General features: G+C 37.7%; 2 protein-coding genes across 5 annotated transcripts; one reads left to right on the top strand and one right to left on the bottom strand.

Annotated features, from left to right (window-relative positions):
- The first annotated feature begins 10,292 nt into the window (after window positions 1-10,292).
- On the top strand, window positions 10,293-12,558 carry LOC131157741 (cation/H(+) antiporter 14-like). The gene is made up of 2 exons (XM_058112092.1): window positions 10,293-11,386; window positions 11,461-12,558. Exons 1-2 carry the CDS (start codon window positions 10,394-10,396, stop codon window positions 12,556-12,558), a joined length of 2,091 nt encoding a protein of 696 aa, XP_057968075.1. The 5' UTR covers window positions 10,293-10,393.
- Window positions 12,559-13,091: 533 nt separating this feature from the next.
- On the bottom strand, window positions 13,092-19,830 carry LOC131157361 (uncharacterized). 4 transcript variants are annotated; one of them, XM_058111441.1, is made up of 7 exons: window positions 18,603-19,830; window positions 18,312-18,515; window positions 17,898-17,977; window positions 16,033-16,108; window positions 14,814-14,939; window positions 14,110-14,282; window positions 13,092-13,603 (listed from the first exon to the last, which is right to left on the bottom strand). In XM_058111441.1, the coding sequence occupies exons 1-6, from the start codon at window positions 18,720-18,722 to the stop codon at window positions 14,136-14,138; spliced, it is 753 nt and encodes a 250-aa protein (XP_057967424.1). In that variant the 5' UTR covers window positions 18,723-19,830; the 3' UTR covers window positions 13,092-13,603; window positions 14,110-14,135. The 4 variants fall into 4 exon arrangements, with proteins under 4 accessions (XP_057967424.1, XP_057967426.1, XP_057967423.1 ...); XM_058111443.1 differs by lacking the exon at window positions 14,814-14,939; XM_058111440.1 differs by lacking the exon at window positions 13,092-13,603 and having other exon boundaries at window positions 13,889-14,282.
- Window position 19,831: the final 1 nt, after the last annotated feature.

Genomic DNA, 19,831 nt, shown 5'->3' with positions numbered 1-19,831 from the left:
TCAACCAAAGTTGTAGAATTCCTCTCCAGCAAAAGATGTGAGCAAAGAAGAGTTTCAGAAGAATTTCAGCACAAGATAAATTTCAAATTTTGTCTGATTTCTCTCTTTTCTTGTGTTTTCTAGTATTGTGTTTTTTCATTACCCAAAGAGGTATTTATAGGCAATTTAAAAGATCAACTTCCACATCAAATTAGGTAAACTTTGAAAAAAACATTTAATTCTAGAATAACATGTTTATCAGTACCATAATGCCCCAATATATAGATATTCAGACAACAGTTCAGTTATACAGAAAACAGATTTTCAGTTAGTTTATTTAGAATTTCAGATAAATTCTATAGGGTTATGGTTATTTTAGAAACCACAGTAAAAATAGTATATTACAGATATCAGTTACCTATATAGTATCAGACCCTGATGGATCAGACAACGGAGCACGGTATCATAGCTATAGATATTCAATTCAGAGTGTAACCACTTTACTCAGATAATAAGTGGTATGAGGTCGATCATGCCCACATCGGGACAGGCTCTCCATCAGATATGGATTGAGGGGGCCGATCAGACTGTCGGAGTTCAGTTGACTTACCCTGATAGGCCTGCCAGGATAGGTCCCGCCTTCGGGTCTCACAACCCTGTAATGAGGGGTTAAATCATGACATACAGCCATCCAGGGAAGTTTTCTCAGATATTATAAGTATAAGTAGATTTCCAGAAATAGTAGTAGTATTATGAAAAGTAAATTTATATAGTTTTAACATATGTTCCTTATACCAGCATTTACAGTTCTAGTTATTCATGATATTATTTTTAAAACGGATTATTTATACAGAAATATAACTCAGCAGCCACACACTAGTAATAGCATGTTTCGTCTTACTGAGCGTTGGCTCATCCCAGTGTTGAATTGTTTTTCAGGTGAATCAGTTAGGTGAGCGAAGTAAGCTCGCAGGTAGAGAGGCTATTGTACTGCCCTTTTTGAGAGTGAGTATTATTTTTGGGTGGCAAGTTTTGTAAACCCTTGGTATCTGTAAGGGTAGTTTTCAAGAGAATAGCGATGTTTGTATATTGTGGGATGATTTGACACTCTGGTATTGTATTATGTGTGATTTTATTTTATATGATTCGCCTTCCATTGTTTAGATTAGTGATTGAATTTAAAACTAGGGAAAAAGATTTTATTTTATTAGCAAGTCGTTTCAAAGCAGATGTGTACCTAGTTACGTGCAATCACATACACCACCAATAAGATATAATGAGTAAGCTCAATGTGGTTTAATATATCAACTCTCAAATATATTTGCAATCGATGTAATCAGTGCATGAGAGTGCAAACCAGTATAATCTTTGTATCACAAAATGTATTCAATATAAATGTTCAAACAAAGATATCAGACAATCCTTATATATATATTTCAACTAGCAGATCTTCTCAATAGTATAAAGCTTAAGCACCGTATAAATTGGGTTTGCAAAAAGAATTTTAATCATTTGTATCCAGTAAAAGATATAACTCAATGAATATTGCCACAAAGATTTATTAAATCATAAACAAATATCTCTTCGAATATTTTTCAAGATAAAAAACAATAGATATTTGAAAATGATTTTGAAAAGATTTTGCAACCAAAATAAAATACGAGTTTCTCAAGATGTTGCAATGAAGGTGCAATCTCAGAAGATCTAACAAAGTCTTCTTAAGATAGACTTATTAACAAAGTCTCCTAAGAATACTTAGGTTTGGCTCTCTAGAAAAATTATATCAAGCAATCACAAACCAAAAGAGAGCAAACCCTTTTTAAGCTAACAAACACTCAAAACAAACTTACGAAAGATTTAGGCAATAGTAGAAGGTAAGTATGAGTGAATGGGGCTTAAAAATGAGTATTATGGGATTTGGGAATTTCAAAGAATTTTTCTTAATCAAGATTGTTAATCCCCTTTTCTAACTACTCCAAATGAGGGGGTATTTATAGACTTCCCCTGAAATATAACCGGTAGGGACATGGTTGGAATAATTAGAAAAGTTTTAATGATTTTTAATTACTTTAACCCCGTTTAACCGAGTTAACCACGATAAAAAAATAAGTCCAACCCGAGAGCGCCGGTCGACCAGGACAAGTTCGGTCGACCCAAGTTCCTGGGGTTCGGTCGATCGGGCCAAAAATGAACTGTGAGTTCGCTTGACCGAACTTGTAAATTTGAAGCCTTTTTGCGAGGTTCGGTCAACCGAGACTAAAATGAACTGCATGTTCGATCGACTAGACTTGTAAATCCAAAGGTGATTTTTCCATTTTGCGACGTTTGGTTGACCAGAGCCATTTGAATTAGACTGGTCAATCGACCAAACCGTTGGGTTTTCACACGTGGGAACTTGGTCGACCAGGTTGGTGCAATACAAAAATCACTCGATTGACCAGGAAGCCAATAAAGTTGACTTCATGGAGGTTCAGTTGACTAGGGTCAATGGAACTATAGAAGTTCGGTCGACCAAGTTGTTGTCAACTTGTTGACCCGGACCGAGTTCGGTCGACCGGGGCCAGAATAAACTACATAGGTCGGTCGATCAAAGGTGCACATTTTGTACATTTCGGTCCTGTTTCATCTAACAAACACCCTATTCAATAGTCTAACACATACAAGTGAGTGAGTGAGTGTCCTAGGGTCATTTATAAGTCCTTTTGAAGGCACCGAAAAAATCCGGTGTCGGTCGACCTTCCCTAAGGTCCATTTTAGTCATTTTTGGTTTTGAACTTACTCATTAGATCATACAGGTGATGTGTATGTGATTATTACAAACCAAGCCCTAATTACTATAACAAACCCTTTCAATAATAATGAGATGAAATTCAACACATAAATATTGGGTCTTCAATTTCACTCTCTCTTTGTGCTATGATCATAATCTGCTAATTTGAGTACCTACACATAACCTCAAACATGCATTAAATACAATGAGTATTTGTCATTATAAAAACCGAGTGTGACCTATAAGGTCAATAAAATCTATGGTGGGGACACATGTTAACCAGATCTCTTAATCTCTCCCAACTTTCATGAAATGTCTCACTAACTCCTTGCATGAATCGACTGATCTGTTCCTATAAAAATTGAGTTCTTTGTAAGGGAAAAAATTTATGTAGAAATTTATTTGCATATCAGTCCAACTAGAAATATAATTAGGCCTAAGAGAATTAAATCACATCTTAGCCTTGTCTTTCAATGAAAAAGGAAATAGATGCAATCTAATTGCCTAATTAGTAGCAGCCTCATCTATGAATGTAACATATGCAAGCTTAAAATCAGTTAAATATTTATATGGATTTTCACACTTCATCCCATAAAATTGAGATATCACAGATATCACTTTAGGCTTAATGTTAAAATTTTGTGCATTCTCAAGCAATATGATGTATTCTTAGGCAATATGATGCAATATGGTTGCGTGATTCGTGTGGGCTGCAAAAAATCTATAAGCGTGCGTGTTGTAGGTGCAGTCATAGTTTTTTTCAAAACTCAATTTTTTTTCTTTTTTTTTTTTCTTTTTCATGAGAAAAATTAAAATGATGGGAAAAACACTAATTTGAAACTAAGATTGACATTTCCCGACAATGGCGCCAAAAACATGACTCACTCAAAAAAATGAGCAGCTCGGAAGCTATCCCAAGTATAGGAGTTTTGTCGTATAATATTTAACCCAATGGCCAGATCGTCTCCTAAGGAAATATAATTTAACTCCAAATTTTACGTAATTTCAATCAGAAAATAAGAAACAAAATGGCACTAAACACAGTTCAAATTCGGGTTTTTCTGGATGTTGAGATTTTCTTTTGACGATTAAAAGAACATGCAATTTAATTCCTAAATATGAAAGCACACTAAACGAACACTGAGAAACTGAAATCTTATGTTTAATAGCCGAACAAAAGCCTAAAGATCAAAACTTTATTAATTAACTGAAACATTCAACCTTAAAATTAAGCATCAACTAAACAATTGAACTTAATCCACGTAAATAAAAACTAAACTCAACCTAACAATAGTTTCACTGAAATCAAAATTGATTTTTTAACAACTTAAGTGATAAACTAGAACACAAATTGGACCCCAATAATTATTTAAATTCTCTAGAAAGATTTCAAAGAAAATAAACCACACTTGAACAACCAAATGTAAATAAAGCAAGCATTTAAATTTCAACAATGAGACCTTAAATAAAAACAAAATTAAAATCAACAATATGAATAACTTAAACAAAACCTTAAATTAAAATTAACTAAACTCAAATCCAAATAAAGTTCCAACCCTGTACGTTAAAATAAATTAAAGTAACTAAATAAAAATAAGAGAGGGAGAGATGGGAGAGAGTAGGTCGTGGAGATTGAAGAGCTTCAATCTTGGGTCCTTGGGTGTTCCTCCATACAACACACAGCAGGGAGTGGTCGTGGATAAGAGAGCAACAGCAGCAGCTTGGAGCTTCTCGACACAGCAGATAGCATAAAGAAGAGGCAGCAGCTGGCCGTGGAACAGCAGGGGCTCTCGGGTGGAAAGGCTACACAGCAGGGTCCTCACGGCTGGAAGGTCATGGGTTGCAGCAGAGGATCAAGAAGCAACAGAGAATAACTGAGAGGGAAAGAAGGGAGAAAAGAATAGGGAAGAGAAGGGAGAGGAAGAGGCAGGGAGAGAGAGAGAGAGAGGAGTTGAGAAAGTGAGGGGTGCATGTTGCTGCGTGGCCAAGAGAGGGGAGAAAAAGAGAGAAGAGAAGAGAGGAAAGAAGAGAAAAAGGAGAAGGGAAGAAAAGTAGCTCGGGGTGCTGCTTCCTTAAAGAAGAAAAAAAACAGCAATTTAAAGGAGTGGGAGGGGGCAGCCCTACCCAGCGCATGGAGGACGGACCCGGCTACATGGCCGGGTCACATCAACCCAATTTTTTTTTTTTTTTTTTTTTTCTTCTTTTCTTGTTTCCCATTTTTCTTCTTTTTGCTTCTCAGCGAACGAGGATGATTTTGACCATCTTAGAGCCCATATCTCTCAAAGCTCTAAACACAAAAGTCGTAGATAATTTTCTTGGCTTTCCACAAAATTTTGAATCATTTCTATCAGAGCTCAAACGAGAAAATTACACGCATATTACGACGCAGTGTTGGTTTAGCTTCCAATAATTGCCCTGCGATAAAAAAAAATACCAAAAATTCATAAATTACACAATAAAACCCAAATATTATAAATAAGATACAGTGTTAAAATATTGAGAGTAATTAGGTATTTAATTAAAATTGTAAGTCTCAATGAATGAATTAAACTACCTAATTACACAATTTAAGCGCGCAATCAAGATGTGTAATGTGGTTCATGAAAATTGCGATGTAGTATTGGCAGTGGTATAAGGAGGTCGTTATATCATACCTGATATAAATCGTCATATAACGTTGGCAGTGGTATGAGAAGGTCATTATATGGACATTTATATTGAGGGGGTAAAACATTGGTAGTGGAATGAGGAGTTTGTTTTACCAATTTACTATGAACAGGGTTATGTGTGTGGATTTGTAACCTGTGTGGTTGTGGTGCCTATGTGGGCCACAATACAATACTATGAGGTGTTAATCCTCTGTGAACCGTGTGTTTTGTATGGATGAGAGTCCTATGTGGACGTTATATTTTGGGTGGATATGGACCCTGTATGGGTGTGAATGAAGACTGTGTGTATATTCCTGTGTGGATGTGGGTCCTATGTGGACTGTATCACTTGTGTGGTTATGGACCCTTTATGGGTGTGCATGAAATATGTGTGTATTCTGTGTGGATTGGTTGTGGTATGTGTATATACGTGAATCTTTGTGAAATAATAGCATTGGATGCGTGTAACTATAATTACATAAGTATTTATAGTAAAGTAGAATTCTCCACCCAAGAGCTTGCTGAGGAAGGCGAGTGCCCTGAAAATTTTCTGTGGGTACCAGAGTAGAGGGAAGCTACTTGTATGGGCAAGTAAACTTCTCTATTCTCATAAACTTTACCTGGATACATAATCCGAGGGCTTACTGAGTAAGGTGAGTGTCATAGTATTATTGTTAAAGTAGAGGGAAGTTACTTGTATGGGCGGGTAAGCTTCCTTATTCTTGGGAATTATCAGTAAAAATAACTTTGGTTGTGTGTATAATATCATATGATAGTGTGATTATTAGTGATGTGACTTCACAGTTTCTATGATATTGATTATCAGATAATTACTTTTGGTATGTATCAAACTCTCTGCCACACACTATTTATAACTTTTTCTTCCTTACTGAGAGGTGTCTCACCCCGTCAAATTATTATCATTTTCAAGTCCTTCAGGTGATCGAGCTTAGAAAGCTCTGGGGCGAGGTTTAGTTGTGAGTGGATACAAGAACGGGTTTATAAACAGTTTTATGTTAAAATTTTCTTGGTTTTGTAATATGGAGAATTCGGTATACTCTTTTAAGGGTTTGTATATATATGTGTGTGTGTGTGTGTGTGTGTGTGTGTGTGTGTGTGTGTGTGTGTATGTATATAGAACTTTGATATTTTGTTTGAGGTTGTTTAATTAGTTATGTTGCGTGAATGGTATCAGAGACACCTGATTGGTCTTATAATACCCTGGGCCCCACTTGGCGGGTTCGGAGCGTTATAGAAAATAACTCTAAATTATATCCTAGAAGATAGTAGTCAAGGACCCAATGTTTTAGTTCAGGATTTTACAAATCTTGTTGGGACTTTGTTAAAGAGGATTTTTTGAAAGCTACCAAGAAATTTCTCAGTGGAGCGTCTCTCCCCAGATTTTTCACTTCTTATTTAGTTCTTATCCCTAATGTGAAAGATCTAAGAAGCTTTGAAAAGTTTAGACCTATTAGCCTGTGTTCTGTTGCATATAAATTTTTTTCAAAGATTATTATAGGTCGATTGATGCAATTCCTGAATAGAATTATCTCTCTAGAGCAAGGGACTTTTCTCCCTGGTAGAAGTATTTGTGAACATATTACCCTAGCGCAGGAAATGGTTCACTCAATCAACAGAAAGAGTAAAGGGGGAGATGTAGTATTAAAAGTGGATGTGGCAAAGGCTTATGATCGGGTTGACTGGAGATTTCTGATTTGGGTCTTGGAGGGTTTTGGTTTTTCTAGTCAAGTTTGTAACTTAATAGTAGAGTGTGTTAAGACTCTATGGTTTTCGATCATGATGAATGGTATATATGGGGGTTTTTTCAAGTCCCAATGGGGCTTTCAGCAAGGTGATCCACTATTTCCATATTTATTTATTTTGATGGAAGAGATTCTTTCTAGATTATTAAAAAATAATTTTGAGGAAGGCAGGATTGAAAGTTTTTATCTTCTGAGGGGAGCTCCTTTAATCTCTCATTTATTATATGCGGATGACTTGCTTGTTTTTTCTAACAGAGAAAGAAGATCTTTAAAGATGCTTTTGAAGACATTAGATTTGTATGAAAGTTGCTATGGCCAATTAATCAACAAGGAGAAATTAACTCTCTTTATGTCCAACAAGATCAACATTTCCAGAAGAAGGGGGCTATTTCGATTGACGGGTTTTGCGGAAGGAAAATTTCTAGCAATGTACCTTGGGGCTCCTTTGATTTCCGGATGTTTTACTACTAGAATGCTTAAACCGTTGCTTTCAAAAATTCGAAGTAAGGTGGCAAGTTGGAAGATGAGGTTGTTATCTCAAGGAGATCATCTCATCCTTATTCGACATGTTTTATCATGCATGGCAACTCATACACTAACGGTTCTCTCAATTCCTTTGGTGATGATAAGAAATATTAATTCAATTCTCTCTTCTTTTCTCTAGGGAGAGAGTAATGGTAGGGCAAAAATGAAATGGTGTGTTTGGTCAAAGATTTGTAAACCCTTAGATGAAGCAGGTGTTGGCATTAGTGACCTTAATCTTATCCATGTATTTTCAAATTTCACATACTATTAGCAGTGGAACTTAAAAATTGAAAAAAAAAAAAAAACATCTTAAATGTAGAAATGCTATTTAATTATGATTTCAAATTTAGAAAATAATTTAAAATTGGAGCAAATATGGAGTTTCACCAGCAACACAACACCGCCACTAATTTATTTTTTTTTTTTAAAAAGGGAAGAACTCCCAACACCAATAGCGTAGTATAAAATTAAAGCCTCCATCAATAAATAATAAACTAACTCAACGCAATAATAGCTTGAATAAAAATAAATCCTAGCAATAGTTTCAACAAAAATAACTAAACTTCAATAATGGCTAAAAAAAATAAACTCAAACAAAGTATTAAAATAACACTAAAGTAAAGAACTAAATAGAAAAAGAAAAAGGAGAGGGAGAGAGGGAGAGAGAGAGAGAATGAGAATCCTTCAACATTAAAATAAATTCAACACAATAATATCTTAAACAAAATTTAATTCCAATAATAACTTTAAATAAAAACAAACTAAACTCAACAATAAAAATAACTCAAACAAATATTAAATTCAAACATGGAGAGAGAGAGAGAGAGAGAGAGAGAGAGATGAGATGGTGTGGCTAAAAAAATAACTAAACTTCAACAATGGCTTACAAATAATAAACTAACTCAACATTAAGGCCGCTTTCTTTGAAAAATTTGAGTCCGGTACTAACAATGGAGCGGAGTTAAGGGCTCTTACTAGTGGTGTACGACTCTGTAAAGAGTTGGGAGATCAAAATATTTGTATTGAAAGTGACTTGGAATTGGTGGTGGGATGGCTCACAACTAGAATTTGTTCCTCCTGGTACTTATAGGACTTTTGGGAATTGTTAGAAGAGGAGTTACAAGGTCTTCAATTCTCTATAAAGCACCAATTTAGAGAAGGTGATCAGGTGGCGAATTTCTTGACTCGTCAAGGAGAGGGATGCAACACGAGCAGATATTTCCTAGGTGATGTGCTGCCGATCGAGTAAAATGAGAGAGGTCTTATTCGTATGGATAAGATTAGTATTTCAAGCCTTCGTCTTTAATTGTCATCATTTGGTTTTTCCTCCGTTTTCCTCTGGTTTATGTTTGCAACTGGTTCCATCCAAATTTGATGCATAAAAGGCAGGAAATTTTCATGGGAGTTCCACATATTTTGATACTTGGAAGGAGGTTTCTAAATTTTATATATATATATATATCTTGAAAAACTAAAGAACAAAGTGGCATACTCATAATTATTTATAAATTTGAAATAAAAATAAATAAAAATTATATTCCACAATCAAACAAGTTCTTAATAATATTTTTAACATTAAAATATTATATGTCCTTTCTATTACATGCAAACAAAAGTATGAATAGTTATTTTTTATCTTCTTCTCACATCCTGCTTAGAGATATTTTTCGCGACAGAGGACATATATTTCACAAAAAAGCATGTCCCTTCCACTAAAATTGTGCGATGAAAGCAGTTTGACATCATGCAAATAGTATGTAGCACAATTTTAACTATAGAGAATCATGTCCCCTCCACTAAAATTGTGTGCAGCCGTTTGGCCCTATGAAACATACATAGCACAATTTTAATGAAGTACAACACTCTCATAGAACTTAATTTTTTACTCCTTTTCTGTGCAATTGTCTTTTTAAAATGAGAGAATCGCATGGGGCAAATACTCCGAGCAATCTTAACCTGGCAAATTTCCAAAAATTAAGGATGACAATTTTTCACTAATCCGTTTATTAACTAACTTTTTAACGGATAATCATCTTGTTTCTTCTTAACCATCAAACTCCCAACTAATTTCCAATTCTCTCCCTCTCTCTCTCTGTGCAGAAACAAAAGAAGTAAGCAGCACTGGTATGGCATGCGGCAATGGGATTATCTTCTTCAACTTCAGGTTTGATTAATTACCTGGTTAATTTTCTGCAATGATGGACGCACCATTAAAGGTCCATCACCTAACTCTAGCCAGCGGCGAGAGCCAATCCGCCATGGCGAGGTCAGGCAACATTTTGGGAATCACAAAGGTAACGGGATTGTTGCAGAACAAGGAGAAAATTATATGTCAATACACTGGCATGGTGTCCTCCAGAGGCATATGGGTCGGCAATGGTCTCTTCAACTACTCCTTCCCTGTTTTCATGGCTCAGGTCGTCCTCATCTTCGCCCTCACCAGATCCATTTTCTTCTTTATCAGACCTTTCCGCCAGAGCATGATGACTGCTCAGATTCTGGTAATTAATTAATTAATTCTCCATCCCTTAATTCCATTTTTTAGATTAATTAATTCTGATTTCGATCTATCGGTTTTAACCCATGTTTAAAAGATCTTGATTGAATCTGAATTATTTCTTTAAATTTTATCTAATCCAGATACAATTTGAATCAAATTAATGTGTAAATAACATGTAGTTTTTAGTTTCCACCAGGCTGGTATAATCATGGGGCCCTCGCTTCTGGCGAAGAACGAGGCTTTCCGCTCCCGGCTGCTCCCGCCGGACTCTAAATTCAACTTTGAGATGGTTGGAAACTTTGGGTTCATGATTTACGCTTTCATACTTGGTCTCCAATTCGACGCCAACTCCCTCAAGACAATCGGCAAGAAGTCCGTCATCATCGGCCTCTCCGGCACGCTCTTCCCCTTGGTCTTCGGCAGCTTCACCTTTGCAGTTTTACAAAACGACATCATCCTATACTTCCACGAGGAAGTCCTCTACGGCCTCCACCTAATGGTGGCCATCAACGCCATGACCTCCTTCATCGTCATCTCCAGCTATCTCACCGACCTCAACATTCTCAACTCCGAGATCGGCCGCTTCGCCACCTCCACCTCCATTGTCAGCGACGCCTGCGGGTGGTTCATGGCCGCCATCGTGCCCAACATCCAATCCGCGTTTCAATTCTCCGGCACCGCGCCGCTCGTCTCGGTGTTGGTCATGTTTACGTACTACAGCGCCATGATTGGCGTGTTCCGACCGCTGGTGGTGAGGCTCGCCATCAACGACGACGAGGAGCCCATGAGGAGGGGCCACTTTATTGGGGTGGTGACGATCATATTGGGGCTGGCATTCGTCGCGGACTACATCGGGCAGCACTGGGCGTTTGGGATTTTCATTTTCGGGGTGTGTTTGCCGGCGCGGCCGCCGCTAAGCTCGGTGTTCGCGCAGAAGTTCGGGACTCTGGCCGTGGGGATTCTGCTCCCGCTGTTCTGTTCCAACGGCGGGCTGAGGATGGACTTGGCGACGGTGCGGCAGAGGTCGTCGGTGCCCGTAGAGGCTCTCATCGTGATGGGCTATCTTGGAAAATTCACCGGTACAATTTTGGCTTCTCTGTACTTCAAGTTCCCCTTCAGGGACGCCTCCTCCCTCGCTCTCATCATGTGCTTCAAAGGCATCATTGAGATCGCAGCATATGCCCTTTGGAGGGACATTGGGGTATCTCTCTCTCTCTCTCTCTCTCTCTCTCTGAATTAGTTATAGCTGACCGTATCGATCTGCGTGATCATCAGTTGATAAACGATCAAGTGTACGCGCTTCTGGTGATGACAATGGTGATAGCGACGGGGCTGATCTCGCCGATCTTGAGCTACATCTACGATCCGTCCAAGAGGTACATGGAACACAAAAGGCGGTCCATCAACATGCGGCACAAGCCCACGGCGGATCTGCGGCTGCTGGTGTGCGTTCACAGCGAAGAGAACGTGCCCACCATGATCAACCTCCTGGAGGCCACACATCCGACCCGGAGCAGCCCCGTCACCGTCTTCGTCCTCCAGCTCTCAGAGCTCAATGGCCTCACCTCCGCCATTCTCGCCCCGCTCAACCAATGCAACAAACCCCGCTCCAAGCTCACCCGCTCCGAGCAAATCGTCAACGCCTTCAAGTACTTCGAGCGCCACAGCCAGGGCCCCGTCGTGGTCCAGCACTTCACCGCCATAGCCCCCTACGCCAGCATCCACAACGACATCTGCAACCTCGCCCTCGACAAGAAGTCCAGCATGATCATCATCCCTTACCACAAAAAATGGGGAATCGACGGATCCGTGGAAGCCAGCTTCTCCAACATCGAGGCCGTGAACCAGAACGTGATCGAGAAGGCACCCTGCTCCGTCGGCGTTCTCATCGACCGGGGACCAGTGGGGCACGGCTGGTCTGTTTTCACCGAACAGTCGCTGTACCGGGTGGCCATGCCCTTCCTGGGCGGCGCCGACGACCGGGCGGCGCTGGAGTACGCGAAGCGCATGGCGGGACATCCCAACATCAGCCTCACGGTTGTGTGGCTGATGTCGTTGGGTAACGCCAGGGAAGGGGACGAGAGGGAGAAGTTTTTAGACAGCGAGACGATGTACGATTTACGGGCGAGTGCGTCGTTGAAGGAGAAGATTGTGTATAAGGAGGAGACTGTGAATGATGGGATAGGGACGACGCAGACAATTCGATCAATGGAGGAAGAATTTGATCTGTTCATAGTGGGGAGGATGCATGATCCCAAGTCGCCGATGACGTTGGGACTGGCGGAGTGGAGCGAGTCGCCGGAGCTAGGGGTAATGGGGGAGATGCTGGCCAACTCGGATTTTGATTTCTCTGTACTGGTAATTCAGAATTAGTCTGTAATCTGTTCTGTTAAGTGATAAATGATTTGTGGATACACAATTTTTTTTCTTCTTTTGCTAGATAGATACATTCTTCGTCTCCATGTAATTAATTGAATTGTCATAGCGTGTGTCTTGTACACACACTAGAATACAAAATTTCAAGAAATTAGAGAATATATTTATCCCTCCACACGTTTTTGTCTTTCTTGTTTACAATATAAAATACAATATATGGCAAGTCTACTTATGATAAGCATAATGTCAAGAGTGAGACTCATCCAATTCTAAAATTCATGGTTCCCAAACAGTACCCTTACAATTTGTAGAGATTTATAGATGGAATATGTCGAGAGATTATCAATATCGTATCATTGAGTCAATCTCTACCATCATTAAGTTTTCAATTTTATAAACTAAGATGGTATTTAGAAGTACAAATTTGGAATTTTAGATTTGAATTTATATAAATTTAGATAATATTTAATATAATTTTATATTATATTTTATTCAAATTCATACAAAATCAAATCTAAAGTACCAAATCGTTCCCCTTCAAATTCCATTATTATTATTGTTATTTTTATCAAATGGGTATACATGCAGGAGAGGTAACCCACAGCAAGAAACTATAAACATAGTTGAGTGAAATTTAAATCCTCTCAGAACAACAAACGCCACCTTAAAGATTGAAACAAAATACAAAAGCAAATTATGGAAAACCTAGAACTCTAAGCTAATTTTTCTTTCAGAGATTTCTGATATGGAGAGAGAGATTATGGAAAGAGTAGAACACAACGAGAGAGTCTGGTTGTGAAGCCACCAAGGTCCAGTGGTCCTCTCAATGAACGCCTCTGTAGCCACTCTTCTACCTTCCATCAAGTACCCAAGATCCCATAATAAAATCTACAAGCTTTAGTTCTAATGACGATGCTGACCATAAAATGGAAACACTGAGGAATCAATGCAGCAACGTTGAAATAAGAGCACATGTTAGCACGAATTATAAATTAATCGTGGGAATGATTAGGCAGACATCTCGAGAATCTTCTGTTCAACTCTGCGATAAGAAATTATATGAAATGAGAGCTAAGTTCCCTCCATGGTGTAATCCAAACTCATGACTGAACAAAAAAATAAATTATTTTCCAAATAACATATAATATCAATTTTAGTATCATGTTTGATTTGTAAGATAAAATAAAATAATTAAATTAAAAACATAAAACTAAAATAATCAATTACATCTCCATTTCATTCCTAGCCCATCTAAAACTCTCTTTCTAATATGAAAAAAGAAAATCACTCTTAACCACAAGCATGTATTCAATAAGTTCTGTTGACAGAATCAGAAAAGGCTAAATCACCAATTGCATTAACAGGTAACAGTGGGTTTTCTTTTCTTCTACAACAATTGAGAGAAGTTGAGTTCTAAAAGTTGTATGATCCAACCTCAATTCGCTAATGGTTTTGGTGTTTTAAGCTCATATCCAAGGAACAAAGAGATGCTATACGATTCCGCATTCAAGGGGAAAAACCTACAACATACAGTGTTTGCCATCCAACCTCACCCATAAGCAGCTCTATGGTTTCTAATGTTTACTTCGTCTGTCATCACCCTGGTCTTTATTCAAGTGTTTGGGATCCTTCGAGGGCTCTCGAGGAACTCCCCACCCTTCGATCTCATTTCTCGATTGTTCATCAGCAGAAGGTAGGTTCCTATGTCCCCCCACCCTTCCCTTCACATCAAAAGTTAAAAGACCATCATTAGAAGAGAATGCAAATTAGTGAAAGCATGAAGAGAGGGAAAATAAAATAAAACAAAGATGATTTAAGTTGACAGTATGTTTGAAGATAGGAATTATCTACTAATTCAACTGTTGAAGCTGCTCCTGCTCTAAACATTTCAAGATCATTTTCCTGTTGGGAGGATAAAATCTCTTGACCATCCTCATTGGGAAAGAACTCCCTTGGCACCATCAGCAAGCATTTTTGGGGAGATTCTGTTTACCACATGGAGGGCCAGAATTCCCTCCCTATATGATCAAATGCCATTTTAATACAGATTCTGTAGATGACCTGGGTGTCATCTATGTAGATATAAAAACTTAGTGTAGTAATGCTAGATGCTTTGACTGATTCTTTTAATTGTTGTAATTGTCTGTACCCACTTTTGCGCTAATGTACCTTCTTTAAAAAAAAAAAAAAACCATATGTTGGAGACGAGAAAGGCAGAAGAGAGGGGGGAGGTAAACTTTATGTGGTTATACCTTCCCCGATATCTTTTGGCTCTTCGGATGACCATCTTTCTTTCTAACAACAAAGGGAAGATACTTCACAACCTCATTAAATATTTGAAAACCCTGAAGATCTCCATTTCTGATACTTGCCTCCAGCTGCAATGGAAAAATATTGTCACGGGAAAAAAAACTATGAATATGGAGGCACAACTGCAACACATCTGCCATCTCAATGACAATGAACCCTTTCCAAAATCCAGTGAATAGACATTCACTGATGCATGTCTTTTTTTTTTGTCCCTGTCTAGCTTCTGCAAACTCATATTTTCCTGAATGGTAAGCTTATAGTTCAAACTTGTTTAGAAATCAATATGCCGCCAAGTACGAAACTCGTATTATATCAACAATACTTTCTGAGAATTAAAAGTACTAATATAGTTCCCATACCCTTAAGTTCCTTCAGCGAGAATTGAAAACGAAATGAGAGAGGTATGTGCATACCCTCTCCCTCCCCAGCTTTACGATGATATTTCCCTTCTTTTTTGAGTGGTAAAATGAAAAGAGATCCCACACAAATCTCTCTCGAGTGTAGGATGCATTGTAACAGTGACATGCACTTGGGGTTGATGTGTATGCACGTGTACAAGGGCATGTTAGTTCATAAATTACATGTAACATACCTGAAGCATGTTTACACATATTATTCATTTCGCCTGTTACTAGTATGTATGGTCATAGTGTCATACTAGTTTCTCTAGTTGCATGTATACCAATAAAAGCCTGCCTTAGTGGCCATAGATGACAGTTGGGTTCTCTCATCCATGGCCCTAAGTAAGGAGAAAAAAAAATTTTAATATTTCATATTTATTCATATATTAACAAAAATCCAAGAGTAATCTTTTTTAAAGAGGTCAAATCCAAGAGTAATTTAAAATGAGATAAATAAACTGGGAGAGCAAATACCACAAAAATTAAGGTAGAAGAAAAATATGTAATGGCATACGCCACAAAATATCAACTCAAATAGGCTTGAATACAAAACTCTGAATTGAGAATCTATTAGATTATATTTGGACAGGGACCCTGCACTATATAACTCGCATAAGAACAGCAACCCTCCCAATATACTGTAAGAGAAATTTCTAAAGTGGTGGGGTCATGGCCTGCCCAGCCCCCTGGTCCCATGAATGCACCCTAGCAGCTAGCAAACTTTTATCTGAATGTGAATAGTGCAGACTGGGAATTGTACCTGAACGTGAATAATGCAGAAGACAATACTAGCAATAGGCAGCCAGCTCTCTTCAGGTGATAGTGACAAATTTGACCTAATGTTCATAGCAAACTTGTAAATGTTACATGCATCACAAAAACAACATATATATATATATATATAGCCAATGACACAGAAGATGCATTAAAAGAATCAGAAGGTAAAACAATCAATTCCAAGCTTTGTTAATTTATCACAGCCATGAACTACTCCCCCTGACTACCCCCCCCCCCCCCCCCAACCTCCAAATATATAAATGTACGTAATAAAATAAATTCATTTCAGATTACCCAGGATTGCTAGGCAATGCTTCAATTAACTACTAGATGCACATGCCAGGTTCTTCAACTATACAATAGCAACCATGAAAAAATAAATGTCCAGTGCTTCTTCAAATACAAGCCATCTGGATCCACATGACATTCGTACCCTGCAGAGAATGAATGCCAACACTAGTGGGTGGGGAGGGAGAGAGAGAGAGGATGAATTGTGCAGGGGTGTTAAGGCCCAAAAAATGAATATATTACAGAGGTTAACTTCATGGAATCAGCTAGGAACTTGAAAATAAAGGTGCTTCCAGGAGGTTGAAAACTTCTAAAGAAGTCATACTGATGGCAAGTCACTAAGCAAACAAGCTTAATAAGCAGCGGCAGAAAAAATGGCTACAAGTTCTGAAAATCAACAAAAAGGAAAAATATATATATATATGCTCAAGACCTGCAATAGATCAACAGTACAACAACAGGAATTACTAATGTAAAGTGGCAGGTAAATTACATGCTGCATTAAGCCACTAGTTGGGGTCAGTTACATGAAATCCTCTCCTGCCATTTCACACAAGTTACAGAAATTTCCTTTTGTCAAATCTTTAATATCTCAGCCCAAGATATTCTAGGCCTATCCCTCCCCTTCTACAGCCTCAACTAACCAACTACCCCTTACTAATGTGTCATAATCTCAGTCCAAGTGACTAAATAAAAATAATGACGTTAAATCTAACTCTGATGATATGGTACTTCCATGGTGCTGAATGCAGCTGGATTTTGAAAGAATGCATTAAAGCCTGTGGCATCTCACATAGAATGGAAGAATATTGCCCACAACTCTCCTTGTGTGTTGTATCATATAAATGACTACAGCACTAAAAGAGAATTTCATCCTATAGGAGCAATTAAAAGAAAAATGGGTACTGCTTTCTGCAAAGAAAAGAAGATCTGCATAAATTTTTGAAAGTGGAGGATCAAGTGACCTTATAGAATCAAGCTCAAAATGTAGGGATAGAGACAAGTCAATGAAGAAATAACCAAAAAATTTGAAGTAGGTATGATGAAAATTGTCAATATGAAACTAAATACATGCTACACTTGAGACTTGACCTAAAAACAAATAATGAATTCTTTTAGATACCACCTTTAATCCTTCCCAGCCATTGGTACTTTGAAGATAACATCCACAAGTGCATTACAGAGAGGAGACATAAATCCGAATTGAGAGTGTGTTGTTAAAATAAGATGTCCAAATTACATCAGCTGAAACACTACAGGACAAACTTATTACTTGGGTTCCACTTGAACAAATAGAATTGTGATCATAGAGATGGAAGAGATTGAAATAATAAAGGCCGAAACTCCAACTGCACTATATAAATTGATTTGGAATTGAATCTACAAGCATTGGTCCTATGTGGAAACAAAATCTTCAAACTCAGCAGAAATTAAATGTACAGAAAAACAACTTAAAATTCAAGAACAGAAATAAAGTCATTTTATTTCATTGGGAGCCATCTGCACCAAGTGAAATACAGCACATTCAAAATCAAAGGCATAAGAAGTGAAGAATTAGACCTCAAATAGGGAGCCAAGTACACGATTGAATACACAACATAGCGCCGTTTACCAGTGTCCAGCCACGCAAATACCCAGCTCTACTAGGAAGAGAGCAGAAGAAAAAAAAAAGTTAATGCTAAGTTGATCATTGAATTTTTTTTAAATGTTATACGCCGGTCACTACTCAAACTTTTTTCTTTTTTATTTAAAATGATTAAATCGTTGCAATTCATGTGTGAGTCTGATTACTAGACTGAAATTGCAACCTTCAGAACTCGCACACTAAAACTGCAACGACTTAGAATTTAGAGTGATCACATTCGAAAAAGAAACAAATTTGCAGTGAGCAACATAAAACATTTCTAAAAACTGAGCAGTGAACTTCCAAAAGCAACTGTTCTGAAACAAGCTGAAAACAAGAACTGAGCTCACCAGCCAATTGAAGTAGGGTATAAAACTGATGACCCCCATGACAGCGAACCTCGCATCGGTGGAATCCATCACGGAGTCACCATCACCGTCCGGACAAGAAGGAATGGGGAAAACCAGCGAATTGAGCATGCAAGCCCCGATGGCAATGGCCAAAGGCGCGTCCTGCGAGAACTCTGCCCGGCATGTCCCCCTTCCGATCCTTCGCTGCAGCAAAAAACAACCCAACTAAGGTTTCGCTCGAGATCGTTCGGAGACGAATCGAAGCAGGCTGTTGAGGTTCAGATTACGTACCTGTTTGGGCCTTCTCCTGGGGTTTAGTGAGGGTTTAGGATTGTGGGGCGAAAACGAGAAGCCGAGAGGCTTGATGGTGAGACCGAGACTGAGACTCGGACTGGGACTGAGAGAGATCATCGCTCGAAGGATACCGGCGTGGTGGCGGCGGGTTCTAACGTGCGCCGGGCAGTGTCGTGTTCTCTTCTGAGACGGAGCGCGGAGCCATAGATTCGGAACCTTGCTCGAGACTTTGATCTCGAAGCTCGGAAACAGTGCTCGCCGCTGCTGGTGCACCACCTCAGCTTTGACAACTAGGAGAGGAGAATCATATAACAAGACAAAATACGAGAAATTATTTGATATTAAATATATTGTATATATGGAATTTAATATAATTTTATTACATATCAAAATTTTTATTTAATTAAATTAAATATACATACCCAATATATTTATATAATTTTTCCCAAAATATACCTTCAAGTCTAAAATTATCTATTATTATATTGAATTATTCAAATTCACACAAATCCAAATTAGTCCAAAATTCATGTTTTTAAATATGAGATATTTATATTTAGATTGTGTTTGAGAGCATAAATTTTAATTGTTAAATTTAAATTTCTATTGATGCTGACTAAATTTCTGTGAATGTTAGCAAAACACAACATAATTTTGTACTTTATTTTGTTTCGATCAAATACAAATCTAAAATTTAAAATACAAGCTCCCAAACATATTGATTTGACTTTTATCATATAACTACGGGACTTTGATATTTGTATAAAACTTTTACTTCTATTGTAAGTTTAGTTTTTCTATTTTGTATAATTTTTTGTATCAAAAGCTGAAAATAATTTTATATTGCTTTAATTAGTTTTTGATGGACAGTATTTATCCCATAAAAAGAAAGGTATAAGTTGTGTGACAATAGAATTCTCCACCACATTCATGGTACAAAATTTAATAAACATAGATTTGATGGTTGTTAATATAGGGAGTATTCTTAATCTAATTTACTAGTAAAATCGAGACTATGAGTGTATTTTATATATATATATATATACCAAACACTATCTCAACATATGTGTGCCCAATAAACTCAAAAATTTCTCTCAAAATGATTTGGGAGGAAAAATCATTCAAAGCAATAATTTTACCACAATCGGAATCTTTTGTAAAGCCCTGGAAAAATACAAAATGAATATAAATGATAAAATTTATTTTTAAAAAAAACATTATTCCAC

This window comes from Malania oleifera, chromosome 6 (assembly GCF_029873635.1).
Source record: "Malania oleifera isolate guangnan ecotype guangnan chromosome 6, ASM2987363v1, whole genome shotgun sequence".
Lineage (NCBI taxonomy): Eukaryota > Viridiplantae > Streptophyta > Magnoliopsida > Santalales > Ximeniaceae > Malania > Malania oleifera.
The sequence above is the reverse complement of the archived record's forward strand: the minus strand, read 5'-3'. Positions and strand labels throughout refer to the sequence as shown.